This window comes from Pelodiscus sinensis, chromosome 20 (genome assembly GCF_049634645.1).
Source record: "Pelodiscus sinensis isolate JC-2024 chromosome 20, ASM4963464v1, whole genome shotgun sequence".
Lineage (NCBI taxonomy): Eukaryota > Metazoa > Chordata > Testudines > Trionychidae > Pelodiscus > Pelodiscus sinensis.
In genome coordinates, this window is record NC_134730.1 from 15,208,883 (window position 1) to 15,235,706 (window position 26,824).

Below are 26,824 nucleotides of genomic sequence, written 5' to 3' on the forward strand. Positions count from 1 at the left end.
ATGCTAAGGGCCATTAACAGTATTTAAGGAACTTATGGCTCAATACTTTTTTTCTGGACTATGGTTGGTCCTGCCAAGACATGTGGCCAGGTCACCTGATGCTGGAACCCAACTTGGACATTGTACTTTTCTCCCCTTCAGTGAGAAAGTACAACATCCAAGTCCGATTCCAGCATTAGGTAACCTAGTTACATATCTTGGAAGGGACAACTATAGTCCAAGGTAGAAAGGAACACAAAGGATTCCCAACTGGGGGGAAGCGGGGGAGAATCTATATAAAGTCAGGAAACAACACAATAAGGCCTGCTTGCCAGATGACAGGATACCCCTGTTTACCACCCAAGATGACCTCTAGAATTAAACATCTAAGACTGAAAAGAGGGAAGGATCAGGCTCAAAGCTGGGAGGCTTTTCAGCTTGAGAGAAAAGCTTAACAGATCTACTATTAGAGTAAGAAATTGCATGTAACAAGTTTCAGAGAATTAGTCTGAGGTAGCACGTTTTATTAAATTTAGCAACTTACTTCGATCTGCCTACTATAGCTCAAGACAATTTAAATCCTACTTTTCATACTTAATGAAATTACTTTTATTTATTAATAAACCCAGTGCAAATAATTATTACCTGGAGAGGAAACAGCTGTGTATCTCTCTTCCATTGATAATGAATATTTTATGAGTTACTCTGTATAAAGTTTTATCTGGGGTTGTGGTCTTACTGAGGCTGTGCATCTAGGTGCTGTGTCAAATCCCTTACACACAGAGATCAGATCAGCTCTGGAAAGACTCAGTCAATATTACTCTGCTGTGGGCTGTGACCTCAATTCCGGGCTAACACTGGAGGAGACTGGAAGATCTGGCTCAGCAGGACAGAATAATTGGGTTCCCAAAAGGACAGATAGGTAGGCTCAGTGGTATTTCAGCACATCAAGTGACAGTCTCATGGGGATATCTGTGACTGAACCCATCCACAAAAGCATCTTTATTCAGTCTTCTGGCTTAAAAGACAAGTAAATATGAAGCTGAGGGCTGAAACTTCCACGTTTTTGTCTTTTAGTTTTGCATGCCTCAATAAAGTGTCTGTCTTGTTTAATATATAACCAGTGTCTCTAATAGTTCTAACAGAAGACCCATGTAGCTTATATTTCATCCACTTTATTTAAAAAAAGTTATCTTTACTTTGAAGTTTAGTACGTAAATTAACTTGAGCCCTCCAGGCAACAGTCAATACCTCAAAATTCCAGATGGAACAGTACCAACAAAATTATTGCTCTCACTCTCTGTGATCCCTTAATTAGAGTAAAATTTCTCCTGGGACACCTGTAACTGATGAGCGTGAAGGTGACAAATTAGGCCAATTCTTGCAAGGAACACTCTCTGGCAGGGGCTGCACACGAGGTCTCTATCGGCACCGACACCAGCGCCACCAATGCAGGCCCAGGCATGCTCCTTATGTCGGGCTTTCTGATCATCTTCATGGAGACAACATTTGATCTCAAAGTGTCGGGCACCATTCTTGATAGTGGTCCTCCAGGTTACCTGATCCTCCACCTGCCTCTCCCAGGTGTCAGCATGAATGTCATTTTACCAAAGTGTTCTTAAGGATGTCTCTGTAGAGCTTCCTCTGCCTGCCATGAGACTTTTCACTGGTCCTCTGCTGAGTGTACAAAATCTGTTTAGGCTAACGCGTGTCAGGCATCCTGGCCATGTGACCATACCATTGTAGTTGCCTGTGGGCAATTATTGCCTCAGTGTTGCAGGAATCAGCCTTTGCAAGGAAACAAACGTTGGTCCATCTGTCCTGCCATGTGATGCCCAATATTCTTGCCTCAGGTATCTTTGGTGGAATTTCTCCAGATCTTTAATATGACATCTATAGGCAGTCCAGGCTTCAACTCCAGATAGCCACATTGGAATGACTATAGAATTGTAGATGGCCATCTTGGTCTGCATCTTGATGTCATGGTCATCAAAGACTCACTTCTGTAAATGTCCATAAGCCACACTGGCACTGGAGATTCAGTGGTAGATTTCATCATCAATGTCAGCATTGTTGGACAGAAAACTTCTGAGATGGGGAAGCTGTTGATATTCTCCAGCACTTGGTCATCTGCTGTGATGGTTGATTCGGGTAACGGTATGGTGTGTGTTGGTTGAAAGAGAACCTTGGTCTTTCATATTCTAAGTCAGTCCCAACTTGCGGTAGGCCGCACCGAAAACACTGATTGCTTGGAGGCCATCTTCTGAGGTGGCACTGACCTCAGCATCACCAGTGTACTGAAGTTCTACCCAGACACTGTTGCGATCTTGGTCTTAGCTGTGAAGCAGCACAGATTGAAGAGGCTATCATCCATCCATCCTGTAGGTTATTTCAACTCCGCTTGGGAGGTCATCTCCAATAACTTGGAACATGACTGCCAAAAAAAATTAATAGTGTAGGTTCTATCACATATCCTTGTTTGATTCCAGTCCTTATGTCAATTGGTTCAGTTGTGTCGTCATTGTTGAGCATCATGGCCTGCATGTTGTCACGTGAGATATGTATAATATTGACAAATTTTCGTGGATAGCCAAAGTGTTGCAGGATCTTCCAGAAGGCCTCGCAGTTGACTGAGTGAAATGCTGTAGTCAAATTGAAGAATGCCAGAGACAGACATTGCTCCTGACATGTCTCTTGTATTAGGTAGAGAAAAGTTTCATCTTGGTTGTTTCTCGCCCTGGCTGGGAGTCATATCATGATTCTGGAAGGAATTCTTCAGCCAGTGGAAGGACACAGTTTAGAAGGACTTGGGTGAGAATTTTATCTCCAGTTGAAAGCAAGGAGATCCCTTGGTAGTTCGCGCAGTCTGTCCTGTCACCCTTCTTAAAGATGGTCACTATAATGGTGCCTCTGAGCTCGCTGGGTATGGATTCTTCTCTCCAGTTCATCAGAATGAGGGGGTACAGGCACAACAGCAGGGATGGACCTAACAGCATTGAACAACTCATGACTATTGCTGGGAGTCAGCATAGGCCTGTATTTCCTTTATTTTGTCTCTCCAACAGTTGTTTTTAAGGACTCTAATTCTTCCTTGTACTTTAGCCAGGGCAAGCTTATAATCATGTTTCTTCTGCGGAGATGAGAAGTTGCTATGCCAGGCTTTAAATGCTCTGTGTTTAATATCAGTTAGGTCCTGGATCTCCTTATTAGTATCAAACCAATTGTGGTTCCTTCACTTAGTGTAGTCAAGGGTTTCACCACATGTTTCCAGGACAGCAGTTTTCAGAAAGGACTGCCTGAAGACAGTCCTCTGCTGTATCTTGGATACATAACTTGTTGCTAAAGCTTTGCTGGAAGATAAGCTTCATCTCAGGGTCCTTTAAACCCTCTATGTTCATCTTTTTGCAGTGTTTTTTGGGGTGAAAACATGCCTTGGTGCTAGTTTGAGCAACATCATGGAACGTATTAGTCGGTGGTTGGTCCAGCAGTCAGCATCAATCATAGTATGAGTAATGCATGCATCAGCATGGAGCCAAAACTGGATGATGACAATCAACCAGGTGCCAGTGTCCTGATCGTGGGTGTCACCAGGAAGAGTTTAAATGATTCTTCTACCAGAACAGAGTGTTCGATGTATCAAGACCATGATCAGTACAGAGCATATAGTACAGCAGGTGACCATTGGGAGTTAATTTTTCCTACACCTTCCCACTCACTGACACCATTCCATAGGTGGTAGTCAGTACCTACTCTGGCATTCAAGTCCCCTAAAAGTACAAGCTTGTCCCCTCTAGGCACACCTCTAATAATGCTATCAAGGAGTGTATAGAAAAATTCCTTGGCATCTTCTTCAGCTAGTATGGTGGGAGTGTAAGCACTGATGACTGTTGCAAACTGGTTGTTAGCCAGCCTAAGACACAGCGTCATTAGATATTCGCTGACACCAGTAGGGTATTCTTTAAGGCTACACCTAAGGCTATTCTTAATAGGAAAGCTGACACTGTGCATGTGGTGCTCGTCTTCATGTTTACCTCTTCAAACAAAGGAATAGCCACCTCTGATTTCTTTAATCCAGCCCTCATCAGCTAGCTGGGTCTCACTCAAAGAGGTGGTGTCAATATTGGACCTCCTCAGTTCGTGGGCAATGAGAGCTATTCAGCACTCAGGTCGGTAAGGCTTGTCACTGTCCATCTGTGTCCTGACATTCCAGGTTCCAAATCTAAGTCCAAGTGTTTCTCTCTTCTTATTGTTGCCCTTGCGAATTGAAAGGTATTCCCCCCCGGCCATGGTTACCAGGCAGATTGGGTTGAGAGACTCTTTTTAAGGCACCTTTTCTTACCCCTTGGAGTAATCAGAGCAGATCCTAAATAGGACAGCTCAGTCACAGTTACAGCTGCTGGGCACACTTCTGTCTCTTCCAAGTGCATGACTATCATCTTGCAGCTTCACCTCCATACTAGGTTGCGACTAGAGGCTTCCAGCTGCACAAGCCTGCCCCCCATCATCACTTGCTGATCGCCGAAGGACTTGAGTTGTGAAAAGAGAAGAATGCAGAGGCAATTATCCAAGGAAGGGCCTGTGCATGACAGAGTTTTATGTGGAGATGCCGTTGCCCATCAGTGACTACACAATGCTTGACCAAGGCACTGCCTGGAACCAATGGCAAGGAGGTCCAAGACAACTGAGAGGCTGTCTCTCAAAGCACAGGTCCCAGCAACTTATCCATTTGAATCCATTGGTCGTCCAGGTTGTGGCCCATCAGCCATCATCACAAGAGATCTGCCGTAGGCCTCTGATACAAGGATGCGGAAGGACGTTCCCCTCACCATTCAAAGAACAACGCCAGGGCTGTTGCTACACTTGAAAGGTGAAAGCACTGCGGGGAGCACAGGGCCAGCAGGAAACTCAAGCAGACCCCTTGCTGGCCCCATGTTCCCCACAGCATTTCAGAGCGGCAGCAACAAATGGAGCCCAGTTCAGTGAGGGAGTCACTTTCCCAGACTGTTGGAGTGATGGAGGCAACACACTTAGCCCATCACAGAATGAGAGTCTCACAAACCCAGCAGTTTCAAGTCAATTTAAATTCTCTGGATCAAGCATCTAGGGAGGTTTACACTTCTCCTGAAGAATATTTATCTTGTTCCAAGAAACTATTAGAAAGCACAACTTTGGAGAACTAGGATTAGAGGACAAACCTGTGGGCATAGCAAATCAGACAGGATTTATGATTCTCACCTTCGGGCACTATAACAATTAAGGCCTGCAGACATTTCTATAAAATTAAATACTGAACAAGTAGTAAGAGGAGGACAATCTTACTGTCCTCCAATTGGCCACTATTGGCAGACAGGATACTGGGCTGAATGGACCATTGGTCTGATCCAGTATGGCCATTTTTATGTCCTCTGTCATTCTATTGATCAGATTTCTTCTTGCTGGACTGCCTAACTGCACTTCACACCCCCAGAGAGCTTATTCCTTCTGAAATACAGTAATCGGAAGGGCCTCTTGACAGGAAGCACCTGTAAGATCAGACCTCTATCTGAACTAGAAGTGTACTGTCCTTTCCAAATTGTAAGCGAAGCAGAAAGCTTATCAGTTCTGTCGAGCTTTGATATCCAAGCCCTTTTGAATGCTCAAAAATATTACATTAGCTGTGCTTTGGGGATCTTAAAACTATATAAGGAGGGAAGGACCATTCAGATGTTCCTTCATCTTTTTGTGGCACCCAGCAGGGAATTACGTTTAAGAACCAGTTCAAGAGGAGAACACGTCCAACTGATTTGGGATTTTTAAATACATAAAAACCATTTCAGTAATCTCTAAAATTAGAATTACAGGTTGAACCTCCCCGGTCCAGCATCCTAGGAACCTGACTAGTCCCAGATAAGGGATTTTGCCATACCAGGGGAGGTAATTTCTGGCCCCCCTGCCACTGGCCATGCCAGTCCTGGCCCAGCCATCGGCCTCTGGGCTGCTTCCCCAGCACCACTGGGCTGTACGCAGGGATCTTGGCCACTGCCAGCCCTCAGGGCTCCTCACTGCCAGCCCTCCAACATGTTGCTGGATCAGAGAGTCCCGGTTTAGAGAGCTGTAACCTTGTATTTTCCTCCTCTGAGTCACAGAGTTGAATATTACTGATTTAATTTTTAATTTTCAACTACAAGCACTAGAATTATGTAAGTTTTATATACAAATTTACACAAATATATGTCACTATACTTGCCGAACAAAGTTTTTCATCTAGTAGAACATTCAATTTCCAAAGCTATATGTCTATCCAGTTTAAGTACAAGAATTGCAGGCGTTAAAGAACTGCACCTATTTAGAAAAGAAAAATCTCTCTGAAATAAGAGACAGAACTTGAGTTCCCACCCCATGCTGAAACTGCAGCTCACATCCCCATTCACTGACCAAAGTTCCTTTAAAACACAAGACTCACAATCACAGGCATAAACTGGTGCATTAAGGCGTTTATATACAGCAGTGGTCACCAACCAGTAGATTGGGATCTACTGGTCGATCTTGGAGCCTTTGACAGGTGATTCTAACTGGTTTGGCCAGGAATCTATCAAGTGCCGGCACTTTGGATGCCCCTCTCAGCTCTACCGTGCTGCTCCTGCCCTCTGCCTTGGAGCTGCCCCCTGCCTGCACCTGTGGGAGCCTCCTGCTTGCTCTACAGGGCATGGAAAGAAGATAAAGGGGGGTATTGATCTCAGGGTGCCCCTCCCTACACCCTGTACCCCATCTCCACAGAGCAGAGGGGGGCAGGGATAGAGGGAGTTTGCTGGCTGCTTTTGGGAGTGGTGCAGGGCTAGAACAGAGATGAGCCTGCCTTAGCCCCCTGCACCACCACTCAGAAGCCACCTGTGGTAAGTGGTGCCTAGATGGAGCCTACATTCCGAACCCCAGTCCCAGTCTGGAACCCCTCCAGGATCTACCCTAAACCATTGCCCCCAGCCTGATAAAAGTGAGTGAGGATGGGGGAGGGAGGATGGAGTAAGCAGGGGTGGGGCCTCGGAGGAGGGGCAGGAAGGAGGCGGGGTAAGGGTATTTGGGTTTGAGGTAAATCCTGGATTGCACTTAAATTCAAAAAGTGATGTCATGTTTAAAAAGGTTGGAGACCCCTGATGAACAGTGAAACCTTTGTTATCTGGCACTCTGTAAACTGGCATTGCCCCCAGCCACAATACTGTCACATCTTCAGGCGCACAAGCTTGGTTTGGTTTATCATGATTGGCTTAACAATTTTTTTATTTAAGTAGTACTGATCATCTTTAACTCAAAATAGAAACGTGAGACCAGCTGCCTCAGACTACAAAACTACCAAAATTAAAAACATGAGCTTTTCTATTATTGTCCATTGGTTTTTCCAAGGTTGGTGGGACACTCAGATAACCGTAATTTTTAAATATCCGGAACGACGCCCTAATTCCTGAGCATGCCGGATAACACAGGTTTTACTGGCAGAGAACAGTCAGCACTTCCTGTAATGTAATCATCACCAACAATGTACTGAATCCGTGGTTTAGGAGGGCTTCTCATAATATGCACAAGAATCCTGAAAACCAATAGCTCACCTTTAGACTGGTGTTGGAGCGTGGCTGGCTCAGCTCATGGAATTTCCAGTGATCTGACCCCGGTGTTTCTCCAGCTTCTTTCCGAGTCTCAGGTGTAAGCAGTGCATCTCCTGGAGGTAAGGGGAAGATGCCCAGTGATATAGGACGCTCTTTTCTGTTTGAAAAACAAACCAAATTTAATGAGTTTCAATTTCACCCATTCATTGCCTATGCTATATCTGCTTTTGAATATAGCAGGGAAACAGAATTTAGATTCAGGATCCTAATGTGTATACCATTAAAAACAGATGCAAGTGTACACAGTTTGCATTATTTTATTTAGTAAAATCTGAGATTCTGCTTATGTATTTCAAAAGCTTGAGAACTATAGGCTGAGTTAAAGGTTCCTGATTTAAACAATTTTGTGCAACACGTATGCTGGACATCGCATAACCATTCCAAGTGGAGAACATTAAACTTTTAAATACGAAAATCACTGGACCATGAACATCAGAATCAATGTTTTAAAAGCAAGTCTATTTTTCTTTAATTCATATGTAGTACTAGCTATCTAATTGCATTCAGAAGCTACTTTTGAAAATGCATTTCTCATTTGCTCAACTGTCATAAAGCACCACAACTTCTATTGAATCCAAACAAATCTTTTCAACTTCCCCTCCACTTCAAGCAACAATGCCTTACTCTGAAGCCTATCTATAAGTTTAAAAAAAGCATTTCACATTAGATGTACAATCTGTACTTGTACAAGACTGCAGTTTGTACTTTGCTTAGCTGTATGTTTGGAGGTGAACAGAAAGAATCTGAGGTTTTAAAAATTAAGGGACTATTTTTGGAGTGGACTAAATTTAAGCCTACAGCTTAATTAGTATGAGAGAAAACAAAACCTCTTTCCCAGTTAAACACTCAGATCCTATGACAAGATCACTGAGGAGTTTTCAGTCTTGTTGTGCGTAGGCCAAAGCTGGGCAATAACTTTTGATGAGGGAGACAACTCCAAGTTTTTGGAAAGTAATCGAGGTCCACACTTTTCGATGGAAAGGGGACAGGCTCTGGGACAGACTGAGTGCAGAAGGGAGCTTAAGGTAGGGGGCCAGGGTGCATGAGAGAGCGTGGGGTCTGAGAGGGAGTTTGGGTGAAAGAGTAGGCTGGGATCTGGGGGAGGGCTTGGAGGCAGGGCATGGGAGGGGGCATGGGTGTAGAAAAGGATTCTGGCCTGGGGGAGAGGTGTAATAGGAAGTGCAGAGTCTGGGAGAGAGTTTTTGGGGGTGACCTGGGGCAGGGAGTTGGGGGGAGGGAGGATGTGAGGGGAGCCAATGAGAGCTGCGAGATTTTGCAGAGGGGTGGGGCCAACATACTAATGCCTTCCCTTTCCCCCTGGCGCCTGATGCAGAGAGCCATAGGGAGCAGCCAGCTGCTTAAAAGTGGTGTGAGCCGCCCTGTGCCAAGGGTTCTGGCAGGGCAGCCCGTGAGTCAGATCCAGTGACTTGGTGGGCTGGATCTGATCCATTGGCTGCATCTTGCCTGCTCATGTTTAAACAATTACAGTTTTGTTTGTTTATAAATAAAATAAATAAATAGCAGAAAGTCTAAATTGATATTTTAATTTAGACACCCTTTTTAGTACCTAGATAGATACAGGTAACAGAAATAAGAGTTTTTATTTTTAAGTCAGCAGTACCGATACTATACAGGGCACTGAAAAAGTTGGTAGCAGAAATGTCTGTCAGGGATGCTGGGTCAAGTTCATGGAAAGCTTTAAAATCCACATATTACCATAGCTGCCTACTCTATATTCAGCAGATAAACTATAGAAAACAATCAAAAGTAATCCCAATAAATCAGAAAATTCCACAGACCGGAACAAAGTGGGTTCTAGTTCTCCCAAGACCACTGGGTTATTTTGATAATGGTCTCTTAAAGCATTTTGAAGTGGTGGCACCTCTGTAAGAGAACACAGCCCTGAAAACTAAAATAATCTCTTCTGAAAAGTGAACGAAAGCAAAAGATGCCATCCTCCTCTCCATGGAGAAGACATTTTGGAGAACCTTACCAAAATCCCAGGTACTGCATCCAGTGGTGTGATCACAATAAATTAAAACAGATTACACTTGGGGAGAGAACAAAATGTTGTTTAGAAAGCCATTTGTGGAATGCTGTGGCCAACGCTGTAAAAGAATCAGAGGGGTAACTTTCTTCAGATAAGTTAAGCAAAATGTTTGCTTGGACAAAACAGCAAGATTCAGGAAAAAAATATGTGCAGTGAAGCACCACTGCCAGAATTAAAGCTTTGGTTGAAGCTAGGAGATAAGTTTATCAAAGGTAAAATGTAGAAAAAGTGCACTACACCAAAAAATTGAGCTTTGCAATACAAAGCAGATAGAAAATGCAATCCACAAGTTAGTGGGCACCTCCCAATTAGAAAACAGGATAACAATTTTCACAATGCCGAAGGAGATTCTAGTTTATACAGGGCGTCCCCATTATACATCCAAGATACATTAAAAAAAATGGACATATAGCGAAAGGACGTAAAGCAGGGAATTTTTTTCCCCACAGCTGACTTCTGTTTGCGCAAATTGGTCTTTTTTTTTTGTGCGACAAGAGCAGGGAATGAGAAGACTTAAAACGGAACAGTCCCCATAAGCATCAAGGACACTGGCACGGAACCAACATATATAGGGGTGACTTATAGCAGGGATGCCCTGTAATATAGCTTTATAAAATATCAAATGATAATAAGCCTATCTACATTAGCCACAGCAATCTTACATTTGACATATCTTACATCAATTTTCTTGGGCAGCCTCACAGAGGGAGGTTGACAGGAGAAACTTTCCTGTTTACTTCCCTTGCTCCTTGCAACTCCAAGGAGTACTGGGTTGAAAGAAGGACTCTCAGCATTCAATTGAGCAGGTCCTTAATAGACCCGCTAAATTAAATCCCAGAATATTGATCTCTGGAGAGTTGATAATCCAGTAATTTTAGACAAAACCTACATTTTAGAAGCATGGACCTTGCCAAGGCTAAGTGGCAGAGAAAAATAAAATAAAGATAGTTAAGAAGAGCTTGTACTTGGGGCCCAAAAAGCAATAGGTCCCTTTGAGAACAACCACTACGTCAAGATAATTTTCAAGAGATTAAAAACTTTTAGGAAGTTAAGGAAAATGCTTGAACAAGCACCCTGAAAGTGCTGATATACGAAAAACCACAACATATGAGATAACATCTATGATTAAATATGCTGAAAAAAAAAAACAATTTAAAAGATTTTGCACGAGGAAAGAGTACACAAAGGAGATCTTGGGCTAGGCTCTTAACCAATACAGAAAGACAGCTGGACATTCAATCAGCATTACTACAGTGAGCCCTCGCTACTTCGCGGTTCGACCATCGCGGATTCACGACTTCGCGGACTTTTTTCCCAGCCTCAGAAACAACGTTTTTCCGCCAGCAAAGGATGGTTCGCGAAGTTTCAGAAACGCTTCGGCCTGAAAAGCGTTTCCCTGCATGGCGAGGCTGCTTCCGCTGACACTACCGCTGCTGAAACTTACGCGAATGAGACATTTAAGAATATTATCACTGAAGGTGGATACAAGCCCGAACAAGTGTTTAATATGTTTTAGTTTAGGGTACTGTAGTACATGCATTAAGTGTTCTGTACATTAAAGGGTGGTTTGTTAACAGTACTACGTAAAAGGAGGGTTTTAAAAGTCTGAATATACATGTTAAATAAATACGTAAATATGGTGTCCCTACTTCGCGGATTTTCAGCTATCGCGGTCGGGTTTGGAACCTATCTACCGCGATAAACGAGGGTTCACTGTATTCGTTAAGCAAATAATGTGAAGCAAGCAAAAAAAGCTAAAGCAATGAAGGCCACAGAGATAAAAAAAGTACTGTTGGAACAGTAACAACCTTGAAGAAAATAACTGCAGAACTAAACAGAAGTTTTTGCTACAACAGCAAGAGTCCTTGGGTTATATTCAAGTACTTCCTTTGTTTAAAGTTTCTGCATTTCAAATACATGTGGGGAAAAACAAACACTTTTAGTTCCCATTTCAATTATTGATTTTCTGGGAAAAAAAATCCAGTACTAAAAATCAAGGTGGACCCTTTTTGGTTTAAAAAGAAGGCTCACAGCAGACCATTCTTTATGTGAGACTCTTAGCTTTGAAAAACACCTTCTGGACCTATGGTCCAAAGCAGTCCAGATTTGTTTATCTTTAGGGCAAACCGCAAAGTCTAACTTCTGTAAAAGCTTTTAAGAAGAGGAGCTTAGCAGGGGAGAGTATTATGGACTAAGAAGGGATGGGGGGAGGGGTCCTCAAAGAAATATTCTTTCAGTTGGGGACAACTGGGGGAGAGAATTAGCTGGAGTATCATTTTTAAATAAACTCAATGACCTGGAGTTAAAAGATGTCTTATACGTACATCATCAAAATCGAAACACATGCAAGGGAGAAGTCATTAAGTTGTAATTGGGTCTATCTTTTCTGACAAGCAAGATATTATCCCCTAAGACAGATATTAATTTGCTTACATGTGAAATGGGGGAAGAGTTCCCCTTTAAGTTTCCAAGAAATACCTGGAAAGATGCCAAGTTGCTGAATTAAAGTCAGATATTCTAGTACTCTCTAAATAAAATTATCTGATTAGTCTTTATTTCTTTTAACAGTGGCCTACTGAAATATTAGAGCTATAACTATTTTTGCAGCCACTCTACATTATATCCTTTTGATTAACATTCATATTTATGTATATTCATAACAATGATTTTTCCAATATCTATTTTCTACAAATGTTTTCTTCACACTAGCTAAGAAAATCAACAGCAAAATCAACAGTCTTTTGAAAAGACTGACTTATTTATATACTAAAATAGTTCTAAAATTTTACCAAAAGGGTCTACTGAAAAGTGCAGTTTCTGAGAAAGACTTAAAATATTAATAATCACCTGAAAAGTGACGATGTGCAACTAAAAGATTATTTCTTTATCAAGCCGATTGCATATTTTTAAACCTAAAAATATTCTGCTTTACATTTTAAGTATAAGGCCTTAACTGGCTATTCGATATTAATATATTACGCTATTAAATTTATTAAAATACCTTAAGTCTATCGAACGCTTAATTCAACCACCCACTATATTTATATATTTGTCTCAAGAGAAATGAATAACAATCCCACTGAAGACTAGAGGCCAAACCCAGACCATTTGCTACATCTGTTCTTTTAAAATAATCTTTTATTAGAACTAATTTTCTAACAATCACTTATTTTAATAAATTATATGCATTTACTTAAGAGTAACAGTAGTTCAAGAGTAGCAATATTACAAGTTTAGAAGATACAATTTTAAAATTAGCCTGTGTTTAATTTAAAACACTAAAACATCAAAATGATTTTCTTCCTTTTTGTATTAATGCAGATCTGCTACTATGCTAGGCAACCAGGAAAACAGCATGAAACTCAAGGGAAGAAGGAGAGCTGGTTGCTTGCCATACAAGTACACAGAGAAAGAGGAGAGGATAACATTTGACTGAACAATAGTGAATAGGCTCTTCCAGCTCTAATGCTCAAATAATGAAAGATTTTTCTTTCACAGTATTTTAAAGATCAAGCAATTTTTTTTAACATACTACTGTGTAAAAAAGTTATTGAAATGATTTTATATTTGAACAAAGCACCCATTGCCTGATGCTGCAAACCTCCCTTGGGTAAAAAAAATACAAACTGGGTAAATGAAAAAGCCATCGCAAAATTTAGGACTTCGATATTTGCTGAATACCTTACAACACAATGAATGTAAGCTCTGTTCATGATGTTTAACAAAGCACCTCTATTCTCCTGGCAAGTTAGCATCAAAGAGGCTGATTTAACAAGCTTTCTAAAAGGAAAAAACACACTGACTGACCTTGTAATTGCTAAAAAAGCACTATGCAAATTTCCTTTAACAGTTCAGAAAGCAGCCTCTGATACAGGACTTGATATTCCACTGCCTCCTTTTACAGATCAGAAGATGAGCAACAATGAGGAAGCTAACAAAGAAGGCAATAAGCAGAGGTTCAGTAGGTCAGAGTACCTGAGTATCCTTGGTAGATTCTGCGTCAGAGCTGGCACACCAGTAGAAATAGAAAAGTGCACAAGCAGCAAAACAGAGAGAGATACTAAGATAGCTGAATTAATGACCACCGCCCCGCCAACGAAGCCAAACACAAATAGCAGCATGCATCCAGGACTCATGGCGCTGCGCTGGCATGGTGAAACGCCGGAACCAAGGCTACACAGACGACGAGGGTGTATCTTTGTAGTGAAAGTCTGTCATTCAGCTGCTGCCACAAAAACAATGCCATCAGCAGCAGCTTTCCACTCTCTCCTGCAGCAGCTCCAAACCAATGACATCACTTCTCTCCTCCCCCCACCTCAACAAACCATAGAGCTCCTGCTCTTAGCATCTATGCAGCAACCAAGAGAAACAGCCAGCTTATTACCTATGCTCTCCCCCGCTGATCTAAGAGTTCATTGGCAGAAGGCTTTAGGATCTACATAATATATTAACATAAACCTCTGCACAAGCAGAGATAATGACATGTTCCTTCGTAAACCTATAGATAAAATAGCAGCAGCAAAGAAATTTTATTTAAATATTTTAGACACTGAGATTTCAGCTATTATTTGGAAATTATCCATGTCCTAAAAGAAGCTGTCTGAATTTATAAAAATGTATGCCAATGTAAAGAATATATCCCAACATTTAGTGTTACAAAAACATTTTTTCCATTGATTTCTACACTATTCTCCTACTACATTCCAATCATCCAACAAATCTTTCTGATTCAGCCAAACTATTGTTGTAGAATTAAAGAACAGACAGTCTTGCAAACATACATGAACGGATTTTTCTCTCATTTCAGGGTGAGAACATAATGATGCTTACCTAATTCTACCGTGTGGGGTGGATTCCTGTGGATCACCCCCTGTTAGTTGATGAAGTTTGGTTCTTTCCAAGTGTTCCATATAATTGTGAATCATCTGTTTAAAAAAATAAAATACTGTAAGAAATATTAAATATCAATAAAATGTAACATAGTAGCATATTTTTAGCCAACATTTTGTACTGCTTTGCAGTCCTCTTCTGAAGATCTAAAAAGAAGTTATCAGAAACCTGCACAATTTTATAGTTTAAAGTTTATTTCTCTTCACTGAAAGAAATTAACAATTTGACATTTATAGCCAGAAGTCTGAATTGAAACCTTTCCTTGAAATTTCAGTGTTAGAGAAAGAACCTTAAGTTATTTTTCAAAAATATACAATTCTGTTTCACTTTGACCTCTTAAATATATTCCTATATTCAGGGCTTGACAAACTGCGTCGAGAGCTACTCGCCAGCCCCACACCGCACATGCACCAGACCAGTACTGCACATGCACGCAGTGCCAGCGAATAGGGCGCACGGAGCGACCGGCTGAAATATACACGCCACGGGCGAGTAGAATCAGAGGTTTGTCGAGCCCTACCTATATTCATGCACAGGAAATATTTTACCACCACCATAAGTACACATAGTTGCAGAACTCTGTCTGAAATGCTAAGTGCCAATAAATGGAAAGAATGAAACCGATGTGTAACCTGCTGAAGTTTAAAACATCCATGAAGTAAAGGAAGGGCTTGGGATATTTCTTTGAATGACTGGTATCTAAGTATCCTATATGCAGAGATTAAGTATTTATAGAAATGCAGACACTAGTATACATTGAAACATTTTATAGCATTACATATTATTACATTATAGAGCAAAACATATTATAGAGCACAACTACCAACTATACAAGAATGTAGTCACCAAAATAAAATGAAAATTTTTAAAACTGTATTATGGTTAAGTTTTGAGCAATTAATTCCTTTACCAAAACGTGGCCTAATTTACTAGCTAATACATTATACTAAGAACACAGTAAGTGTTTGGAATTCAGAAAACTGAAGTGAGATGTAGGTTTCAGGCTTTCCTTTTCCTCCACTTATTCTGGCCAGGTAATTCTTGCTAAAATACTAGTTGAAATTCTCTACCTACCCAAACTGTTACATAACCAAAATAAATATCAGATACCCGAAGACTAAAAACAGACACTGAAAACAAATCACTGTTAAAAAGCAGAACTTCTTTGGCTCCACTGAATACATTTTAACACTGCCCTCTTAGAAAAAACACAAACAGGTTGACAGTTTATTAAGCGAATATTTGAGCGCAAATTTAAATCACAAGTTCAACAGTAATGGAGTGGATAGGATATCCAGGGACAGTTTTTGGGTTGGGGGAGGGTAGGTACATAATTTGCATTACAGTAATGTAATGCCCGAGCCCAGCACGCTAATTCCATGCCCTTATGCCAAATTACATCATGTACCTGGTGGGAGTGACCCACACATACAATGGACCCACATTGCCTAGAAAAAGCAAGTTGTGCCCCATTCATGGCTTGAGAGGTATATAAGCACATTCTGGTAGCTGACCAGGGGGTTGGGGGTTTGGTTACACCAGGTGGGTTTTTTTAAAGTACCAATAGAACATAAGGAGTGTCTCTCACGTTGCCTCGGCTTTAGGTAAGAGGTTGTTTATATTAACAGAGGCTATACTTATTAGTGAAGGCACTTTCCCTAAAGAGTGCGCATACCATTTCTAATAACCCAGGCTATACTGTTAGGGTAAGAGTGCACCCCACAGTAATGGCCTATTCCTGTGTCCCCAGTTATCTTTGGGGGAAGTAAATATGGTACCGCTCAGGGGATGAAGTCTGTGCTTTCCCCAGCTCTAAACCTTGTCAGGGTTTCTGTGGTGCCTTCCATCCTGGGGCCCATGACCGCTAGGCGAGTGAAGCAGGCGGTACCCCTGGCCATGTCCCACTACGGTGGGTGGTTTAAAGCATTGAAGAGTCTTCTGGTGGGGAAAGGCCAATGCTTTCCCAAGTCTTCTGCATCCCTCAGCGTCCTCTTCTTCTACCCCTCTGAAGGTCATTTTCTTTGTGAGCCGCACGTGTTGGGGGGAACATAGCATTCCAGAGGGAAAGTGATTCAAGTGCCCCTGGATTGCCCTGGCTATGTCCCCTTCAGTGGGCAGTAATAACTTAGTCCACTGGGGGAAGTAGAAGGAAGGAAAAAGGGGAAAACCCAAAAAAAACCCTCCTCTAGTGTCTTGTGACACTTGGTCCTTTGTTGGGGAAGCTAGTGATTTCCCAGGTCTTCTATGACCCTCGGCATCCTCTTCTTCAGAATCCTTGTTCTCCTTCCTTCTTGGGGCGCATCTGTTGGAGCAACATGGCCTTCCGGGGGGGGGGGGGGGGGGGGAGAAAAGATGCCCCTGGATCTTCCCTGGCCATGTCCACCTCAGTGGGTGAATATAATGCAGTCCCATGGTTGTAACCCAAAGTCATAACTCAGTCCGATAGTCTTCTCCATCCCTCAGCATCCTCTTCCTCTGCATCCTTGTCCTCTCTTCGAGCCACACCTGATGGGGGAGGATGGCCTTTTGGGGGGGTTGGCGAGCAAAGTGCCCCCAGATGCGACCTTGCCATGCCCTCTTCCATGAGTTATACTAGCTCAGTCCTTGTGAAGGGAAAAAAGGGAAAGGGAGGAAAAATCCTCCCATAATCTTGTGTGTTCTATTTGTGCTTCATTACTTGTCCCAGTATTGTTGGTGGCCCATAATGTGCGCGGTGTAAATGTCATGGGACCACTGGATGGTGTTGGAATAAATTTTAACACTGACCTCTTAGAAAAAGCACAAATAGATACTACAATGGCTCATTGTCTTGTTTTGTGACCTTATGTATAGTCTTGCTAATTTACATAGCTTCCTGAAAATAAAATCAGTGTTGAATTTTATATTCTTTAAATGGGCATTTGTCACACAATGTAAAATAGGAATAGGTATATACTATGTACACAGTACACTTTATATTCAAATTTTTATTCATTGAGGGTTCTATACAATTGAAAACATGGGCAGAAATAACAAAGAAATAAGCAAAGAGTAGCATCTGGTGGCATCTCAGAACCTAACAAAATATAGGAGAGAGAATCAGGAGCTTTTGTGGGTAAAACCCACTTCACATGGCAAAAAGGCAATACATTTTAGTTTTAAGCTTGTGAGTAGTTATTTTTCTGATCCTTTTAATATTAGTTTATTTTATTCTTAAGGTTTTCATCATTAAATCATGTTCTAGCTAGCATTTCAGAGTCATTTAGAACAATGCTTAATCTTCAATAACATGTGCACTGTTACACTGAAACACAATAGGGTTTCATAAATATATCAAGCTAATTGGGGCAAGAGACATAAGACTGAGAGGGATTAGAGTGGTAATGATAGAGCAGTCAATGTTAAGACATTGTTTAAATGGTGATAATTAAAAACAGGCATGAAGATAACTAACAGGGGTTTTAGAACATTAATGCTTCATTATAATCATTATTGTGCAAAGCACCACAGAGTCTCATAAAAATGAATAGTAAATACAACACAGGAATTACTGGCCAACAATTTTCACCCATATTTTGCATTTTTAATGCACACCTGAGAAGTGTGCCAGATTATAACCCATCCAGTCAGCCAGCCACATCATTGAGCAAGAGATGTCACAGGTCTACCACGCTCCTACTCCTTCCAAAACATGCTTTGACTATCTTTCTCCAATTATAGGGTACATCTAGACTACGTTCTTCTTTCGAAAGGAGATATGCAAATTTGGCCCTAATTTGCATATCCTCTTCCAATTGCTTTTTTTAAAGCTTTTTTTTTTTTAATAAAGAAAGCAGTTTAGATGTGGTTCTTTCGAAAAAACAGCCCTTTCGAAAGAACCCTTCTTCCTCAAAAAATGAGGTGCGCAGGGTTCTTTCAAAAAAAGGGGTGGATTTTTTTGTTTGTTTTTTAAAAGAACCAGGTCTGAACTGCTTTCTTTTTTGAAAAATATGTTTTAAAAAAAGCAATCGGAAAAAGATAGGCAGATTAGCGCTGAATTTGCCTATCTCCTTTTGAAAGAAGAATGTAGTCTAGATGTACCCATAGTCTTATTATTTTAAAATGCTAAGAGGCCATAAACATTAAGGACTTCTGTACAATACGGCTTGCTTGCATTTGTAATGTATAGCTTTAGTAAATTTACCAGGTCAGGCATAAGACCATGGATGCTGTTCAGGGAAGAAGGGATGCACCTCACCAAGAAGGGGAAGTCAGTCACTGACAATTCAGCAAGTCACTGATGGAGACTTTTACTAAGTTCCAAGGAGACAGGGAGAAGCATAAAAAGGTGCCCTTAAGCAAAGGCTATATGTTGAGGTCAGAGTGCACAAGATGGAAATCACAATAGGGTTGTTAGAGTAATAAGAGGGAAATTAGTGGGAGAATTTGATCAACAGCTTGGATGTCTATACAAAATATGTAAGGAGTAGGAATTTTAAAAAACCATGTACCTCAACTAGGGTAACCGTGCAACTCCTGAAAATCTCAACACTTAGACAAGTAACAGCGCTGTGGGCTCTGCACTATAAAACTTAACTTTATACCGCAGATCTTGCAGCAAAACCTCTCCAGGAGCAGAGCCACCAACCCCTGCCGGCCCAACTCCCAGGGAGGAAGCTTCACTGCGAGGGTGAAACTTCCTCCTCGGGAGCCAAGCAAGCAAAGCCTCCTTGCCGGGAATGCAGCCGGCAGCCCTTGCCACACAGCAAAGCCTCCTCCACTGGAGTGGAGCGGGCAGCCCCTGTCCACCCGGCTCCCGGGAAGGAGATCTCACTGATTTTAAGTGATACCATTAACCGATGAGCATCCTCTTATTGTTTAAACCGTTAGTCCTGTACACTCAAACATCCCTAGTAAGGAGTATGGGGAACATAACAGGAAGAAATGGAATTATTAGTACATAAGTATCTAAAAGGGTGTTACAAGAAGGAGGGAGAAAAATTGTTTTCCTTAGTCTCTGATGATAGGACAAGTAGTAATGGGCTTAAATTGCAGCAAGGGAGGTTTAGGTTGGACATTAAGAAAAACTTCCTAACTGTCAGGGTGGTGAAACACTGGAATAAATTGCCTAGAGAGGTTGTGGAATCTCCATCAATGGAAATATTTAAGAGCAGGTTGGATAGACATCTATCAGGGATGATATAGATGATGATTGGTCCTGCCATGAGGGCAGGGAACTGGACTTGATGACCTCTTGAGGTCCCTTCCAGTCCTAATATTCTATGATAAGCTAAATTTTGACTTTATTTGCATGAAGACACTTGGTGGGATAAATCTCATGATCAGAATACTGGTTTAGAGGGGGTACAGCTTGGTTAAGAAAGATTGGCAACCTAAGTATGGTATAATGCAGCCCCTCCATATCATAAATGTGCACATTCATTCTGATATCCAGAAGGAGGTCAGAAGCATACCAGTAAAGATAAAAGGGATAAAAACCAAGGAGTGTTATGACAGTACAGCTATTATTGTCCATCAAATCAATATTATGAAGTGGATGAGCCATTTCTAGAACAAACAAGCACACAAAACATAAGAACTGGGAGTAATAGAGGACTTCAGTTACCCAGATCTCTGTTGGAAAAGCAATACTGCAAAACACAATGTTTCTAACATGTTCTTGGAATGTACTGGGGACAATTCCCCCCCCCCAGAATTTGGAGAAAATGAGAGAGACACATTTTAGACTTGATTGTAACCCATAGGGAGGAATTAGTAGTGAATGTGAAGGGGGAAGGCAGTTGTGATGAAAGTGATCATGAAATAATAGACGTCAGGATTCCAAAGAAAGGAAGGAATGAGAGCAAAAGAATAAGGGACTTCTTAAAAGCAAACTAGCTGCCAATTCTAAGTTTGTTAATATCATATGGGAAGAAAACCCAAGGCAAAAGGAATTCAGGACAGCTGACAGTTTCTCAAAGAAACAGCATTCAAGGCACAACTGCAAACTATCTTGTTGCAAAGGAAAGGTAGGAAAAATAGCAAGAATCTAATCCTCTATCAGGAGCTCCTTAATGACTTAAAATCAAAAAGGAATCCTACAAATAAGTAAGTCGCAACCCCATTTTAATGGAGTCACCAGACTGATCTTAGTCTTCAATCCTGGGCCCCAGCAAGTCAAAGTCCCACAACCCTGAGCTGAAGTTGAAGCCCAAGGGCTTAATTCGTGGAGAGCTGAACTCAGGTTATAGGTGTCTTGCTTAGAACAGAAGCCTTGGGTTTCAGCTTTGCCCCTCTCCCTCCTGCCTGGAGTGGTGGGGCTCAGGCTGTGGCTCCCCACCTGGGGTAATGGGACCTGGACAGGCTGAGGCTTCAGTCTCCATTTCTGAGGTCATGTAGTAAATTTGTCATCAAGGGGCATGAAGTTTGAAGAACCCCATGTCAAAGTTTACTTGGTCCTCCTACAAATGGGATTGGACTTCATGATGTCTCAAGATCCTTTCAAGCCCTACATTTCTAGGGTTCTATTACCTGCGCTATATAATGTTGGATGGTAACAGACAGCAGTGAACAACTTAGACACCATGCTCTTTGATCAAAAAAGTATCTTGTACAGACAACTAGATTTTTGCATAGCTTTTTGTTTTTTTAATGACGCTAAGATTAAAAGTATTAGCTAGGAGATTGAGGTTTTTGTTTAACTTACCGTAACCACTTTTGGCTAGGAACAAGAAGGTGTAAGCAAAAGTTTGGACATGAAGAAAAATTCAAAATAAACCAAACAGTAGAATTGAGACTGGACACAATGGATGATAGTCTAAAAATAACTATGCACACATTCAGGATAACTATTTCAATAGAGATTCAAGTCAGGTGAAAAGGTGTATCAGTAAATTAGGAGACAATTGTTATTCTGCATGTCACTTCTTGTGAGAATTTGAGTCTTTTCAAAATTCAGTACCAGCTTAAGCATAGGTAATCAAGGCTAAGTTGCATGAAAAATGGAATTCCAACTCCTGGCTCCAAAAATAATGAACAGTAATACCTTTTACCACATTCTATGACACTGCTGAAGGAACTCTTGCTCAAAAAAGTTGAGGTTAAACTGCTTCCTGATTAAGTCACCATTATCTATTGTTTGTATCAGCTGACCATTTTGAAAGACCCCAAGTCACTGTTGACGCTGACAGGTGAGAAGCTTTTGATTTGTTGATATATGGACTATTCAGGCAGGTTTAAGAAAATGGAAAATCTTTAATAAAGCCCTGGGTAAGCTCAAAAGTTGGTGTGTGTCTCATGAAAAGAAGCTGATCCAATAAAAGATATTACCTCACTCAAATACGAGATAGTGATGTCCGGTGTTTCTGCACACACATTCCAAAGACAAATAGGATATTCATAGCACAAAAGAAAAGAAAGGAGAAAAGTGCTTTCAGCAAGAATTTAATGTTTGCCCTTCACATTCTATGAAAAGTCTTTAGATAACATCAAGAAAAAAAAAATTCTAGAAATGAATAGATTTGAAAAAAATCTTTTCATCTACAAATTTCTGTGCCATTCTAGCAAGGTGTAAAAGTCACTATTTCAAAAGTAGAGTTACCTAAATTCTACTTATGCTAAATGTATCATAAGATAACCATTGTACGAAAAAGCTAAAATATGTGGAGCCTCTTGTAGCGAGGTATTTATTACAGTATTTAGACACAACTCAGTAAATTGAGTGTAAAGTCACTAATTGGAGGTGGGAGACTTCATAAGCATCAATAAAGCCCTGGAAAAGTCTGCAGAACTTCAGAAATTAATCCTGATTTCTATACATTTTAGAGTTGTATGAATTACAAAACACAAAATACTTATTTATAAGACACTTCTGAACTGAGAATATTTGCTTTATATTAAATAAAAACTACTAAGACTTACATACAGTGGAGACTGATGTGCTAAAAATATACCAACTTAATAAGCAAAGGTTACACTGTTATATATAGTACTTGCTTTTCACTGCATTCAGCTGAACTAATTCATGCTGTTTTATGCAGAGAACTTGAATACTGCTAATGCTTAAAGGGGAAGTTGTGACATTTTAATTCGGTCAGATATAATAAAATGTTCCCATCTAGCAAAACACGTAAAACATATAGCATTTTATATATATAAAAAAAAAAACACGATTTCTTTTTTTGATTTTGGAAAAAATCAACTATCAGACTCCTTAGCAAGTCTATACACAGAATCGGTATTAAAAGGTTGGTAAGCTCCACCCACAAGAATTTTTCAACCAAATGGGTCTTCCTTTGGGCAGTTAAATTTAAAGGATCTATTGGTATACACAGAATGTTTTAAGATGCCAAAAAACATTTTAACTGTAGCTTTTCTGTTCTTATCCATCTAAAGATGAGAGCACCTGCAGGAATGGGCACTCTAAATGCATACTCCCATTATCAGAATAGAGGTACTAGCTAGCAAAGACCGGTTGACATACAGTTTTAATTTACAGTATAAACTTGCTTCCTTAGTTAATTCTCTTGACCAGGGAGTAAATTTCTGTAATCAGTAGATAGAAAACTGACAGGACTGGTGCAATTCCTCACCAGCATCTGTTCCCCCAAATTGTTGATGTAGAGGACTTAAAGGCAACCAGCATCAACTTCCATTTCCACAGTTAGCGTGTGAAGGTTTAACCTATATTTTTCCTGTCTATTCTTATTTTTTGCAGTAAAAAATTATCACATATACCATCTACATATATAGGCTAAGAGGAAGGTTAAATTTTACAGGGCTAAATGGTTCAATGTTTCCTGTCACACTGACATTATGATCTTTTAATCACCATTACCATTTTTAAATTAAACATTGGTAAGTTATTCATTAGCATCTCATTTGGAAGTTATCCCATTACAGAAATGCTTTTATGCTGCAAAAGTCTGAATACAAATCTTATGTCTCAATCTTAACTGAGGAAGTGGATTTTGCCCACGAAAGCTCTTGATATTAGATACATTTTTGTTAGTCTCAGAGCCCTGGTCTACACTAGGGAGTTATTTCAAAATAACCCCTCACTTCAAAATAAGTGGAGCACCCACTACTAAGTCCGTTATTTCAAAATAACGGTCTGGTCATTTCAAAATTTGTACTCCTGCTTTCCTTGGGGAATAAGCTTATTTCAGAATAGTTATTTTGAGTGTTATTATTTCAAAATAAGTTATTGTGAAATAATTTCCTATGTTAGACATGCTCTAAGCCACAGGACTACTCATTTTTAAAGTTACCCCTCTGAGACTGGAATAATCCTAGATCAGTCATCCCGACAACAGTTGGCCTGTCTCCTTATCACTAATACATTTGTTTACTCGGTTCCTTTGTATGCTGGAGACTAGCAGGAAAAATCATTCACTTAAAAAAACCAAGCACCCTACAAGTTTATTGAAAAAATAAGCAAGCCAACATGCACTATCAAGATAGATGTACAGATCAAGCCATTAAATAATTATTCTTGCCAGTAAAAGTATCCTTGTTTTTCTCCAGGAAATCCTGTGTTGATCCAGCCCACCCCATTAACAACTTAATGTTTTTCCAGGCATTTTGATATCTTTCTGAGATTATTCCCTCTTCTCAAAGGAAGTTTAATTCCTCACGTTTTTCATGCTTCCTGTGTTTACTTAAGTGGCTCTGACTCCAGGTATCAGCTCCCTCCTCAGTGTTATGTTTGAAATGTAACAGATTATTCTTTTCAAGTGTTACAGAAATTTTGCATTAGACATTTGACCTTTAATATAACCAGTAGAAACTTTTGCTCTCCTTCTACTCTCTTAGGGTATGTCTAAACTACATGCCTCTGTCGCCAGAGGCATGTAGATTAGGCTACCCGGAATAAGAAAATGAAGCGCCGATTTAAATAATCGCCGCTTCATTTACATTTAAATGGCTGCCGCGCTGAGCCGATCAGCTGTTTGTCGGCTCAGCACGGTAGTCTGGACGCTCCGCGGTCAACATCAAAGGCATTTGTCGACCTCCCAGGTAAACCTCATCCCAGGAGGCATACCTGGGAGGTCGACAAATGCCTTTGATGTCGACCGCGGAGCGTCCAGACTACCGCGCTGAGCCGACAAACAGCTGATCGGCTCAGCGCGGCAGCCATTTAAATGTAAATGAAGCGGCGATTATTTAAATTGCTGCTTCATTTTCCTATGCCGGGTAGCTTAATCTACATGCCTCTGTCCCAGAGGCATGTAGTCTAGACGTACCTATATACTCTTTTTTGGTAAAAATTGCACTCCAGGTGCTATTAAATTCTTCTGGACTCCCGAGTATTGTTAAGCATACTGTATTCAGAGTCCATGAATGTTTTAGACTGGGTCCAGCTGCCCAAATGAAGCCAACCATATTGTTCTAACACACAACAGACTGTTCGTTCTTGTCCTGCTTTTGTGATGCACCACTTAAGTTAATCTTCAAGATGGGTTTGAGTCTAAGTTTTCCAATAATAGCACTCAGAATCATTTCCTGATAACCCAGGAAAGGCTAATTTCTTCAGACTTCCCCAGCCGATGTGTGTGTCGGTCAGCTCTTTTCCCTAATAGTTTCAACAGCTGCCTCTCTTCTCGATAGAGTCCCTCCTAACAGAGCCAAAACTCTTTATGCTTGCCTTCAGGACAAAACCCACACCTGCAGGCTCAGCAAGATATTAAACCAGAATCCTTCAAGCCAGTGACTATCAGTGTCCTGCCATACAGCCATGAAGTGTTTACTAAGAAGTATCTTATCTTAAGCTCACTCTTCCCTTCCTACTTGTTTTCCTTAAAATCCCTAACCAACATATTCCTACAGTAAACATCTCAGTAAGCTGGTCAACATATAGTATACAATAGTCATATATTACAGAGCATCTCCATTTCCATCGCATACTCTTCCAATCCTGTGTCCCAGACTGTCCACTTTAATTTGGCATTTCTACTTCAGCAGAAATGGGCCTCTGCATCCTCTTGCAAACATGTTCTTCTAAGCACAGTTTGTGCTCTAATGCTATTTTAAAAAAAGGTTACACAACCTTGGGCAGAAGAGGCTATCTTGTCACCTGAATTTAAATTAAAAGCATTCTTCCCATTAATAGTGACTTCTGCACTTATGTATTCCAATTAAATAAACCGATGCAGATGGCAGATACAGTAACATTCCAAAGCATTGAGCCCATTAATTAGCTATTACATTATATAATATTTTGAACATTAAACAAGGTCATTTAAACTTATCTGAGAAATAAGAATAGTTTTACCTCAATGAGATGCACACAATTAGTATAACTCTGCTTTGTCAAATTTGTATCTAAGAGTTCTCTACATTTCTTCTATGCTAGCCATATCTCTGGGCACTTGGGCTTGCTCAGGATATTGGTTTATTTGAATCAGCATGACTAACTATATTCCAAATGCTAGAGAAATGCTCACATAGTTATGTCACACTGTATCAGACCAAAACTGTGACAATGCTACATGACCCAATTATGCTTCATTAAACTAAGCCAATACTCAATGTCAATGGAAAAAAAGGTATCCTGCACAATACATCTGTTTACAAAGGAAAAAAAGAAACATTTCCTAGTTAAGCAGGGAAGATGTTCAGGAATCACTATCAAACCATCTCTACTATACATAGTTTAACACACTCCACTTCTGACCAAGCACTTACAACTAAGTTTCTTCAATTCCTTGATCACAATCAAGTTCCCACACAAGAGGTCAACAGAAATCTGTCTTTGTGGCTTAGTAATTCTTTTCTAAAAGCCATCATAGCTGTATAATGTACCTGATTAGTCTCCAACGCTGTTAAATTTACTTATGCACAGCATGACATCTCTCACTGCCCTACTAACATGCCTCAGTCTTGCCCTGGAGTGTCCCTATACTTCCACGGTTCTAAAACTATGGGTCAAGGTCCCAAAGTGAGTTATTCCCCTATTTTAATGGGGTTGCCAGGGCAAGTATTAGACTTGCTATGACTAGGGATGTTAAAATGTGTTTAACCAAGTAAAATTTCAGTGGTTAATATACAGTGAAACTGTACATAGGGCACTAACACTCACTGGTTGGTGAAAAATGAACAGGTCTGCTAGGAACTACTAATGTTTTTTATAACAGCTACTGAACGATCATATATTGACCTATTACCAAGACGAACAGTATTCGGACTGATGACCCAGAGGTGAAAGTCTTTTTCCAATTCCATTAAATATCCAATACCCCTTCAAAGAATTCAACTGTACTTCACAAATCTAACTTGAACAGAAAAAAACTTAGGGTTTTCTTTAAAACAC

At 40.5% G+C, this 26,824-nt stretch overlaps 1 protein-coding gene across 7 annotated transcripts in view; it reads right to left on the reverse strand.

The window, feature by feature from the left end:
• The window catches only part of SPAG9 (sperm associated antigen 9), a 132,195-nt gene that overhangs the window by 52,455 nt on the left and 52,916 nt on the right, over positions 1-26,824 (reverse strand). For 5 of the 7 annotated variants that reach the window (XM_075903797.1, XM_075903795.1, XM_075903798.1 and 2 more), the window contains 2 exons: positions 14,497-14,591; positions 7,560-7,713 (listed from right to left, as the gene is read on the reverse strand). In XM_075903797.1, coding sequence (XP_075759912.1) covers positions 7,560-7,713; positions 14,497-14,591 — 249 coding nt within the window. Of the gene's footprint in view, positions 1-7,559; positions 7,714-13,641; positions 14,374-14,496; positions 14,592-26,824 lie in introns of those variants that run through there. The other 2 variants (XM_006125111.4, XM_006125115.4) reach the window with 2 other exon arrangements.